The sequence below is a fragment of the Nestor notabilis genome, unplaced genomic scaffold, assembly GCF_000696875.1.
Source record: "Nestor notabilis isolate BGI_N333 unplaced genomic scaffold, ASM69687v1 scaffold5827, whole genome shotgun sequence".
Lineage (NCBI taxonomy): Eukaryota > Metazoa > Chordata > Aves > Psittaciformes > Psittacidae > Nestor > Nestor notabilis.
In genome coordinates this window covers 53,170-65,493 of record NW_009937081.1, presented here as the reverse complement: position 1 = coordinate 65,493, position 12,324 = coordinate 53,170, and the positions used below count along the sequence as shown (strand labels likewise).

The 12,324-nt window shown below is 47.3% G+C and overlaps 1 protein-coding gene across 1 annotated transcript in view; it reads right to left on the bottom strand.

Annotated features, from left to right (window-relative positions):
• Positions 1 to 12,324, bottom strand: part of TANC2 (tetratricopeptide repeat, ankyrin repeat and coiled-coil containing 2) — a gene marked incomplete at its 5' end in the record, with an annotated part of 99,891 nt that overhangs the window by 39,522 nt on the left and 48,045 nt on the right. Inside the window, 3 exons of the mRNA XM_010018652.1 lie at positions 4,529 to 5,136; positions 7,490 to 7,656; positions 11,252 to 11,483. Of these exons, the coding sequence (XP_010016954.1) occupies positions 4,529 to 5,136; positions 7,490 to 7,656; positions 11,252 to 11,483 (1,007 nt within the window). The remainder of the gene's footprint in view (positions 1 to 4,528; positions 5,137 to 7,489; positions 7,657 to 11,251; positions 11,484 to 12,324) is intronic.

Sequence of the window (12,324 nt, the reverse complement as noted above, 5' to 3'; positions counted from 1 at the left end):
TCAGCAGTGTATTCCTCCCATGTTCTCTACCAGCAGACCCTCCTCCATCATGATGCCAGCGACTCCCGTCCTCACTTGCTCTTGGTCTTCTTGTGGAAGGAAAAATATGAGCTGCTGTCCCTATCACATGGTAAATCACAGAGTAAGTGCAGTTAACCAACCACCCGTGCTATAGCAAGGAGACCAAAGCAGAAAAGAGCCTTTGTTGTGGAACAGTTCAACTTCTGCACACAAAAAGCATTCTTCATCATCTCTGCTTTTAGTTAAGCCCAGCTCACTAGAGCTTCTGCTCTGCCTCACCAACACCATAGCACCCTGGGCTATGAACACTTCCAGAGTTCAGTAGGAGCAAGCCTACTCTGAAGGTAACATCTCTGCAGGTTCCCACTGGTGCAGTTCACCTCCCCAGCAGCAGCATCTCCATCCCTGTGGAGTCACCCTGCGCTGCACTCCCGGCAGCAGGCATGGGTCTGGGATTCAGGTCATCCAGGTCAACAGGCTAAAACAGGCCAGATGAACTCTGTCAACTACTAAGGGAGATGAGTGACTGCCTAAGGATCAGGTATGTGGATTGCCAGCACCTAAAATTAGGCGAGATAAATCAAAGCTAGAGGTGAAGCACTTTGATATGAAGATCTAAAACCCTTCCTCTTGCCAAGGTCCCACAGATGCTGGGAAGTTCCCTGAGCCTGTTTCTACCCTGCTCCAGACTGAGCACTGACAACACGCCACCAGCACACACAATGTTGAGTGGGCCAGTGCCAGCCTGAGATGCAAAAGCCCAAACTAAGACAGACACATGCAGGCAACAGCATGGAGAGTATGTTGTTCCTTCCTTAGCTTTCCTGTACATGAAGAGAAAATCTGTGAATCTACCTCAAACCCCTGTGCCTTGGTGGGATGAGCAGCCTGAAGAGATCCATCTCCTCCAGTTTTATTTGTCAATACTGGAGACGTCTCCTGGTGAGCCCATCACCCCAAGCTCCCTCCATAAATCAACAGGAGGAAATGCTTCCCAGACACTCTTCATCTGACCAATTTTAGCCTTTTAGCTCATGATGAAATTAATCATCCTTATTTCTCTCCTCTGACTATAAAGCAAGTCTAGACAAGTAACTCAGCTGTTGGTACTGGATAATTTCACTTCTGGGGTCCATATCTGACTACAGCTCTCTTACTGCCTTGCCATGGCAAATCACTTCTGTCTCTCTCACAGTCATCAGCAGCACAGGGATAAAACATTTTATTAGCATGGTAAGAGTATGGAAAATAACTGCCTGGAAGTTCCTGATGAAGTCCAGGCAGAAACCAGCAGAGCGTTACAGCAGGATTCAGGTTCAGAAATAAAAGTGTAAGCCTGAATGTCCAGTAATCACTAGTTTCTCCGTGCACCAGTCACAAAGGATGCTTTCCCTAGAATGGTTTATGTTATTTGTCAGCTGAGACACTTGGCCAACAGTGCTGCACTGACAGGCTGGGAAGTCACTCCTGAGATGCTGCATAAATGCTCTGACAATCTTTGTTTTGGTGCTATTATTAAACAAAGGTGGATGCTTGGGGGGGTTCCCTGGGGAAAGCTCTATGGAAAAAGACCTCCAGATGCTGACTCATGGAGCTGAACATAAGCCAGGCAGCAAAGAAGCCACCAGCACCCTGGCCTCTGACAGCCCCAGTGTGGCAGCAGGGCCAGGGCAGTGAGTGTCCCCCTGTGCTGGGCACTGGTGAGGCTGCACCTCAAATCCTGTGTCAGTTCTGGGCCCCTCACTGCAAGAGAGACATTGAGGTGCTGGAGTGGGGCCAGAGAAGGGCACCGGAGCTGGAGCAGGGCCTGGAGCACAAGTGTGATGGGGAAGGGCTGAGGGACCTGGGGGGTTTAGTGTGGAGAAGAGAAGGCTCAGGGGGGACCTGATCGCTCTCTGCAAGTGCCTGACAGGAGGATGGAGCCAGGAGGGGGCTGGTCTCTGCTCCCAAGGAACAAGGGATGGGACAAGAGGGAACGGCCTCAAGCTGCCCCAGGGCAGGTTTAGCTGGAGCTGAGGAACAATTCCTTGCCCAGAGGGTGCTCAGGCATTGGAACAGGCTGCCCAGGGCAGGGCTGGAGTCACCGTCCCTGCGAGTGCTCACAGCCCGTGTAGCCGAGGCCTCAGTGCCAGGGGTGAGTGGTGGCCTTGGCAGGGCTGGGATAAAGGTTGGACCTGATCAGCTGAAAGGTGCTTTCCAACATGGTTGGTTCCATGATTCTACAATAGCGTTCCCCTTCAATGCCACTGAGCTTTTGCTTTGCACAGCAAACACACAATGAGCATTCAAAGAAGAGGGTTAGCATCTCAGCAGGCTAACCCAAAAACCTTGAGGATGGAGATTTACCCTCCTTCCTTGGAGGACATGGGAACTCTCTCTAATGAAACAAGGAAGATTACGCCAGCTGCAGTGCCGCAGACACAAGGCCTATTATCCCAAATTCCTTCATAACATCCTTACACCTGGACGCTCTGTCAGGGTAAGTCAATTAAAAGCAGCTTCCCAAAACCACATTTCACTTCAAAGCTCTTCTCTTGGGGAAAAAAATTCAGCCTCAGCAACCTAACTCCTCACATACCGACATGGCAAGGTCAGAAAGCCTCACATGAACAGTGTGTTTCTGCACGTTTCCACGCACTTGCCCTGTCTGCTCAATTCCCAAGAAGGAATTCCAACTGGCTGTGAAGAAACCAGACACAGGCAGATTTCCATAGGCTACTCCTACGAGCTCTGTCAGTGGCAAGCTGTGCTTCTTTCAGAAGAACAAAAAAGAAAGATCATCACTTATCTTAATCATTGCCGAGGGTTTACCATGCTCTGAGCTCAACGTCTCATTTAGCTCTTTCCCGAGAGCTGGACAGGAGGATTTGGAGGAGTGCAATCGCTGGATCTCAGGGGGTCCCCTCTATTCATCACTGAAATGGATCCTGTTTCATTATCTACCAGCAGAGATACACTGCTTGTGACTGGTCGAGGGAATACAGGCTGATCTGCGCCTTCATGCTGAAATCACACACGTTGCATGCTTGGTTTCAGTGCAAAACCACCCAAAATGCAGCATGTTTGAGTTTCATTCCCAATCTGGCATTCAAAGAACATCCTTCCCCATCGCTGTGAGGATGAAGAGGAGGATTTCTGGACTCAGAGAAGCAAAGCCCCTGCATTACCTAGCCGTATGCATTGCTACCACATGCAGCACCCAATCTATGTCGAGTGCCTTACCCACCAGTGAGCATCCCGCACCTTAATTTTGTTTTCCTAGTAGTGAAGGAAAGTAGTGATCAGCTGGAGATGCGTTCAGTTTTGGTCCCTTCCTTACAAAAAAGACACAGGCAGGCTGGAGAGAGTCCAAAGAAGGGCCACAAAGATAATCCAAGGATTGGGAAGCCGTGTGTGGAAAGGCCAGCACAGCCAAAACCACAGGGGCCAGCCAAAACCAGCAGCACTGGGTGGGAGCGACTGGGAGGGAGCAAGCTGTCACCTCCAGGCATTGCAAACAGGGTGGAAAAGCACTACACAGTGACAAGCACTTACTGACTCCGAGGAAGGATAGCAAAGAACCAACATGGATTGATATAAAGGCACCTGCTGCCGTGAGCTGCTTTACAAAGGGTTTGCTCAACAGGACTATTGTGCACAATGTACTAAACCAGAGAAGATGCCTGTGGGGAGGAGCTATATAATATTTTTCTACTGCAGCCTATTTACCACAAAACCTAAAGTGGTAAATTACCCTGGCACTGCTATTCATTTCCAGCAGATATCATCAGACTCCCTTCAGACTGACCATAGGGTCTGGTGTAAGCACTGGCACAGCCTTGAATCTGAGCGTCTCCCTGATGTTCATCACCACATTTGAAGAAATAGGCAGCCAAAATGAAGCAAAACTTCTGGGGATAAACCACTAGAACTGCAATCAGTGTCTGTTTCCACCCTTCAGTAGAAACAAAGATAACACTGTTAACAGTGATCACTGGGTTTACAGAATATAAATCTAACCATGATTAAATTCTGTTCCCTGTGAGCTAAGCCAACATTCAGCTGCTATCACGATGAAGATAACAAATGCATTTACAGCCTAAAACTGCTTTAGCCTGATTCTGTCCCTGATTTTGTTTTCAAAAAGACTCTTAGCAGGACTGTGAGGAATGAACTTCACAAACAAGCCAACTGCAAAAGACGTACCCACACCACTCATCTTTCACCTTCGTATCCTCTACTTCATGTGGTTTTGATACCCATGGAGAAAGGGAGGATGATTCTCCTTCTCTAGGAGCGCTCTGCCAAAACACAGACATCCCTGGTCATGCCCATATGGGAGACAGTAAACTTGGGGCCTGCTGTGTGCCCAGGGAGTGCTTATTTCTTTCCACAAACAGAGACCTAAGGTGACTAGTACAGAGGCAGACATCTACAGACCAAAGTCAGGTAACCCCATCCATGGTTCAGACAACAGTATGAGATGAACACATTTGTAAGCTCTTGATTTCTCAAAGCATTTGCTTACCTAGGATCACAAAGAAACTTGGTCTTTTCACCTTCTTCTCTCCAAATAAGCCATTCTCGGAAAGAGGGATGAACAAACATTCGCGTCATATCTCTACGTTTGATAAGAAACATAGAAAGGTTCTCCATCCTCTGCTGAAAGTCATCCCACTCCAAAGTGCCCTCAATGTTACCTGCATTAATGGCCTGAAAAATATGTTCATCTGTTAATGGATGCAGAGATGCCACTGCCACATTCAAGAGAGGCATAACCCGATCAAAGGAAGACTGCGTTGGGAACTTCATATTGCACTGCAACAGGTAAACTTCTGACAGAGACACTGGCACTACTTTGTAGCTGGAGCTTTTCAGTACTAGGTATCCTTTCTCGATGAGATCAAAAGTGAGTTTTAGGTACAGGTAGGACCCTTGGCTCAAGGTCTTGAGGTGAGAACTGAGTTTGCCAAACGTAGTGTTGTCCATTTTGCCGTTGAGTGAGATGTTGTTCTGGATCTCCGAGCTGCTGTGTATCCGATGAAGGATATACGCCTGCAGGTCCTGGTCTATAGCTTCATTCTCTTCCAGTCTATCCAAAAATATTCTGTGGAAGGGCAACAGCTTAATTATTTCCTACAAAGAAAGGAAAAAAGAAACGGGTACTCATGCTGGCAGTGTTTATTATTCATTAAGTAAATGTGATTCATATTACAATAGCACCTTTGAGACTCCTTTAAGACCTCTTCCATCAGGGCAAGCACACAAGGTGGCAGTTTGTGCCCTCAGGACCTCACAATCTCATCTATAATCAAGTAGGTTCTGTGTGAAACATGACTGGAATAAAAATGAAGGACACTGTTTCTAAATACTGCATCCATGGCTGGCAAATTCACCCAGAGCAGTGCCCTTGTTATTCCTACCCCATTCCCACCATGTATCGACACGGCATCCCTTTTGCTGTTATGGCAGAGTGAAAGGACTACAAGATGACAGATCTGAGGTATCTTCCAGTGCCAAATAAATACATCTATCTGCTGCAAGATAATGTGGCCAGGGATCCTGCTGAACTTAGCAATGATGCTTATGCAACATAAACTGAAGATCACCAAAGGCCTTTCCAAAGGAATTCTTGCATCCTGGGCTTTTGGTCACCGCCTAGAGAGGAGAAATGGCACAATGGAGCTGGACTAGGCAGGTTCAGGGGAAGCCACCAACTCTCCAAGAAAACAAAGAGCGTGAGCACAGTGCAAACCTCAAGCTCACAGTGACACAGGGCTGCAAAAGCCTCAGTTAAAGGAGGGATTCAAGTCACAGGGATGCAGTTTACCTACAATGAAAAGAAGATTTCTTCCAAATGATGTTTAATCTACTCTATTAGTGAGGAAAACCAAAGAACTCCAGCACAAAGCAGCCTGTGCTCTCCTGGTGTTTTGGGGAGCAGATGCTGTTCCCTGTTACCAAGGCAGCATGCAGCAGTTGGCTGCTTTGATGGAGCTGGAACCAGCATTCAGTGCCCTGCCAGGAGGACCACAGTAAATCAACCTGTGGATCTCAGTAAATATTAGTAAATCTCAGTAAAACTGCTTAATGGAGCTCAGTAAAAATGAACTGCACAGCTCCGTGCTGATGAAAAAAAGGGCTAATAATGAAAAAATGAGAAATATGGAGCTGCAGACAATCCCTTCTGCCTGGAGCAGCTGGGCCAGCTGAAGAGCAGCTCTGAGCTGGAACCCAAACGCGTGTCCCATGCCTCTGACATCTGTCTCCTCTGGGCTCCTGGCTCTGACACTCAGTGTGACTGTTCCCGCAAGTGATGCTGCAAATCAACCAGCTCTACTGTGAAACAGCTGAAAGAGCAGATCTGCCCTAACTGGGTCATTGTGTTTGTACACAGTGGAGCAGCTCTGCTCTGGAGCCAGGCTGAGAGAGCTGGGCTGGGGCAGTTGGAGAAGAGAAGGCTCCTCAAGGGGACACCTTAGAGCAGCTCCAGTGCCTAAAGGGGCTCCAGGAGACCTGGAGAGTGGCTGAGGACAAGGGATGGAGGGACAGGACAAGGGGAATGGCTTGAACCTGCCAGAGGGGAGACTGAGATGAGCTCTGAGGCAGAAGCTCTTCCCTGGGAGGGTGCTGAGGCGCTGGCACAGGGTGCCCAGAGAAGCTGTGGCTGCCCCATCCCTGGCAGTGTTCAAGGCCAGATTGGACACAGGGGCTTGGAGCAACCTGCTCCAGTGGAAGGTGGCCCTGCCCGGGGCAGGGGTTGGAGCTGGAGGAGCTTTAAGCTCCTTTTCAACCCAAACCAGCCTGGGATACTGTGATTCCCAGCTTGCTCTGTTTGTATGAGAAGTTGTGCTAACAAGCTAAGGTCAACTTAATCCTTACACCCAGAGGGTGGTGGCGAGTAGCTAAGGACAGGCTGAAGGTAAAAACCTGCCCAGCTGCAAATCAAAATACAAATACTTCAGGACAACCCAAGCCCCAAACAACATTCAGAGCTTCAGCACCAGCTCAAGAGAGTCTTCTTTGAGCTGAATTATGTCTAGGCCTTGCATTGACTCCTCCAGACTGAAACAATCAGATCCTCACACTCACACGCTGGGTCACACAGAAGGGGTATAAAGATACAGATTCCTTTGCCCTAGCACATGGAGGAGAGGATGTTCTCAAGCAACACTGACAGGCATTAGGTCCTACCCTCCTGTCATGCTTGGTGAGTAAGTAAGTAGCCTGTTGGCATGTGAGCTGTCTCACTCAAATGATCTAAACTATTTGCTGATGCACATTTACTGACATGAATAAGCAATGCTGGATTAGACCCATTCAAAGCTGTAGAGTGAGTCTGGGGACATGAATGTAAATCTAGGTATGAAAAAACCTAAAGGATAATGTGAAATAAGGGTCCTAAGCAAATCCAGATGTCCACTAAGATCTTTATCAAAGCCCACCATGACAACGACACAGTTTATCACAATTCTTGGTCTCAACATACCTGTAGACTTGTCCTGACTGTCACTACCAGCTTCAGCCAGGAAGGGAATTTTCCAATCATCTTGCTCAGGAATGATACTATGGTGTCTCCATAATCTGGCTTGTGAAATTCAGCCTCGTTTAAACCATCAATTAATATAATGAAATCTTCATCAGGGATCTTCCTCTCTGTGAGAAAGAGAAAAAGCCTTTATTTGAAAGGCAAGACATGTAACTATAATGTACTGCAATGTCACTACAGTGTTTTAAAGCACCATCAGGTACTGCTAAAGGAGAAAAGAGGCGCAGTAGCAGCACCTTTTTATGGTACACGACACAGAGCTCACACATAGAGTTTCAATTCAACACACACAACTGTGATGCCCCCAGATAAAATAGCTAACCATTTCTTAAACATTACCTCTTGCACAAAGTCCAATGGTTTTTGATGTGAACCAGTATCTTGCTGAGAAGTTTTACTAAACACACTATTGGTGGTTCTTTAGAGTTTTAATATTAAGCTCTCCCCCGCGATGTCAGCCTGGCTGCATTTCTGCATCTGCTGAATGAAGCTGCACAAGAAGTTCACCTCCCCAGCACCTCCAGAACTTTCCAGTTCTGGCATCTGCACTTTGGGCACTGACTTCTTAATGGATGAAGGTCTTTGCAAGCACTGTGAAACAAAAGCAAGCCTGTTTGGCAGGCCAGGCCATTATCTGAGGGGAGTAAAGCATCACTCTGCGTGTGGGGGGAAAAGGCATTCAACAGTTTGGAGGTTACATCCTCTGTTCAGCAGAGCCTGATCAAAATGACTTTGACTTCCAGTCCTGTAAAGCAGTTTGATCCTGAGCCTGTAGCCAAAGCCTCTGTTATAAAAGAGTTGGGGGGAACAAAAAAGATCCCATAAAAACCAGGATTATTTTGCTGCTGTGGTGAACACAGGCACTGAACTGATGCAGACAACGAAGTCAGTGTTTCTACATCAGATGCTGAGCATAGCTCCTACTCAGCTATAACTAATGGAACAGATTCTTCTGGACTTGTATCTTAAGCTCAAGTGGAATCTTCTCAAAGGTAATCTTGCCTAATAAAAATGGGTGGGAAACAGGACATCTGAGTCTACTGTTGACATATGCTATTAACATGTACTACAGATGGTGATCTATATAAAGCTTGCTCTTCTTCGTGAAGTACCATGACTAAATCTTGCTATCAGAAAGCTCAGTACTCCCAATAGCAGGTGGGCTCTTTGACTTTAAATTGCATCAGGAAATTCTCTATAAAAACCCAGCACAAGATGTTCACTGATGACAGGAGCATCTCCGTGGTGTTCCAGGAAGAACAGAAACATGTAAACACCTTGTGTTTGGTACTGCTGAGCATCTTATCCTTGCCTGACATTACCAAGTTGCATTTATTTCCTAACACAGTGTTCACATGCCTATGAAAAACACGTATTTTGCATGAAAACGACCACAGATTTCAGTTAACTTCTCAGTAAGGTTATTTGGTACACTAGAAAATACACTTTATGACCCTCTGAAATCTTGGAGTGAATACAGTGCTTGAGTTTTATACCCACATCTCATGTTTCTCATAGACCCTGAGGGAGAGAGGAGAAAGCAGGGAGTAGGGGAAGAATCAGAACTTTGTTCTCCTACATATTATTTAGATTCCTTGGGATTAAATATATATATATATCTTTGAGAAACATGAATCTAACTTTCTCACTGACATTCTCCATAAACAGCTGCACAATAATTTTGTCCCAGTAGCATTAAAGCTTCAACAGCACCTTGTAAAAGACCTGCTGATATATTTACAGAGTCTTGAATGTGGGTATTTTAAAGCCAATTTCCAGACACTGTTCATTTTGGTACAGAACACTCAGTGCAGATTAGCTCACAGGTACCGTCCAGCAGCAAGGCTGGAAGGTGGAAGTCCTGATCACTGGCTCCACTGGAGCTGTGTTCATTGCAGAGCACAAAAGGGGAAGAAGAAAAAGGCTTTCTTATGAAATTTTTCCACCCTCCAAAATTTAAGACCAGAATAATAAGCATCATATAATCACAGAATGGTTTGGGTTGGAAAGGACCTTGAAGATCATCTAATACCCAACCCCCCTGCCACGAGATGCTCTGATTCTAGAGTTGAAATACCTCCTAAGGAATTACTGTAATAACCATGAATTGTTTTCCTTTAGAACAGTGGTTCCTAAATGTATCTTCTTATTTTTGCCAGGAGTGCTGGTAGGGAAGAGTAGCCACACTACTCCTACAGTGACATTTTTCCATGCCAGGAAAATCAACTGTGCTGGCTCCACGTCTGCTTTCTGCCTGGTGGTATCACGCATGTTGGACCCAGCTGCTGCTGCTCAGAGTTTGGATGCTGTGTTTTGAAGAGCTGATCTGAGCAACAGAGCTTTGAATCTGGTGCAAGCTGCATCTGTTTCACGTTGGCTCCTACACTGTGATATGGAGAGTGGTAATGACAAATTATCTGAACTCTTTTTGCAGCCAGCTTGCAGCACGGTGTTTTGATAAACATGGTTTGCAGGGCAACTGAGTCCTGAACTCTGCAGTGCTCTGACAGTTTTCATGGCAACGAGCAAAGAAATCTAGCCACTGTCACAAGGAATTAGTTGTATCTTGCAGAGGAAAGAAGGAAAAGGAGACAAAGCCAATGCTGCATCGGAAAAAGCTCCGAAGTCCGTTATCAGGATAAGTTAAAGCCATTTAACTGTTAGTAACCCTCCTAGAAGCTCTTCACAGGGGATCTATGGATTTTTATGCTATCAGCTCGTTTGGTGAAAGCTTCAAATTCTCAAAAGCCCACTAAATAATGGTAGGGAATCATAAAATCACAGAATCAACCAGGTTGGAAAAGACCTTTAAGCTCATCACGTCAAACCATCGCCCAGCACTGCCAAGGCCACCACTAACCCCTGGCACTGAGGGCCTTGTCTAAATGGTTTGGGAACACTTCCTCTACACAAATAAATGGGAGCACATTGCCAGAAGCAGAGCTGTGCCTGGAAACTGTTGCTTGTTTTCACCTTCAGAGCTAGGAGGCTGGGTTTGGGATGTGGGAGGAAGTAAGAAAAGGGAAAGCCAAACACTTGCTGACCCAAACATTTCCTCCACAGCCCTGCCATGCATCAGGAGGAGAAGGGTGGTTAACCCCTCGCTTCCAAACACACGTGCTTTCCCAGCTTCTGCAGATCCCAGCTCTTCCCTGCAGCTCTTGAGATGTGACACACAAGCATTAATCTGTCACTTCCCCAGAAAGCTCAGATGCAACTGAGCAGCATTTTAAAAATAAAAATGAACTAAGGTGTGCAGGAGCTCAGGGAAAGCACAAGGAACGTCATGGGCCTGTTCAGCCTGGAGAAGAGAGGGCTCCGGGGAGACCTTACAGCAGCTCCCAGTGCATCAAGGGGCTAAAAGAAACCTGGAGAGGGGCTTTGGACAAGGGATGTATGGACAGGACAAGGGGGAATGGGTTAAAACTGAAACAGGAGATTTAGGTTGGATATAAGAAAGAAGTTCTTCCCTTATATCCACCTCCTGAGGGTGCTGAGGTGCTGGCACAGGGTGCCCAGAGGAGCTGTGGCTGCCCCATCCCTGGCAGTGTTCAAGGCCAGCTTGGACACAGGGGCTTGGAGCAACCTGCTCTAGTGGAAGGTGTCCCTGCCCGGGGCAGGGGTTGGAAGTGGATGAGCTTTAAGTTCCTTTCCAGCCCAAAGTAGTCCGGGATTCTGTGCTTCTTTGTATGATTACAATACCTTTGTGCAGGTTCTCCAAGGGCTCCAGGACTCCCCTGCGGAAGGAGGCCATGGGGTCCTGCACGCAGGACCTCAGGCTGAGCATGCTCTGCAGGTGGGGCTCTCGCAGGAGCTGCTCCCTGTAGGCGACGAACTGGGGCGAGCGGCAGAGCAGCGCGGCCACGTTGTGCACAAACTCTGGCACCAGGCAGGTGTAGGCATTGTCAGCCTGGCAGTAGTGGTAAGCAACGACCTAGTGAAGAGAGAAAGAACAAAACCCACATCTTCATCAGCCACGGCTCGGGCAGGTTGTTCAAAGCAGCGTTTGCTATTTGCTGAGCTGAGTCTGATGCATTGTGGCAGGTGAGGTCTTTAAGAGAAGTGAGTGCTAACTCCCCGTGACATGAATCCAGGCGGATCAGCTGGTAAAAACAGGCGCTGATCTGAGAAATGACTGGACCTGCCACTTGAGGAATAAATGAAATTAAGCTGTAGCTGCTCACAGAGACAGACAGTGACAGTAAGTGACACAGCTGAAGCCCACACTGCGCAGGGAGCGATAGGATTGTGCTCCCAGCTCTGGTTAAGTACTCACTGTCAGTAATAACTTGTGATTGTTTCCTTGAACTTATTTACTATTTGCTGTTTGCAAATGTCAAGCTCTGTAGGAGCAGGCAGAGCGCGCTCACTGAGGACCTGACATCAAGGCAGCATCTGCAAAGGACACAGTCCCATGAACGATGGGACATCAGGCTTACTGTACATTAGTGATCCACTGTGATCCCTCATCAGAAAACCAATTTAATTGGGAAAACTTCCTCTTTTCCCAAGTCCCCTCGAGCTCTGCACCCACTAAACTCTGCCCGCTTAGTAAAATAACCACAAGCCCAGCCATATCGTCTCAGTCCAATCTGCCAACTGCCCTGCTTTTGTTTGCAGTATTAATAGATGCCCACAGAGATGTCTCTCTGCTTGCAGGGCTCTGCTCAGGCTGCTCCAGCTCTGCTCCAGCTCTCCCTGTTCTTCACAGCACCGCCTGGCCTTTGGACAAAGGCCTGTAGGGACAGGACAAGGGGAATGGCTTTCAACTGCCA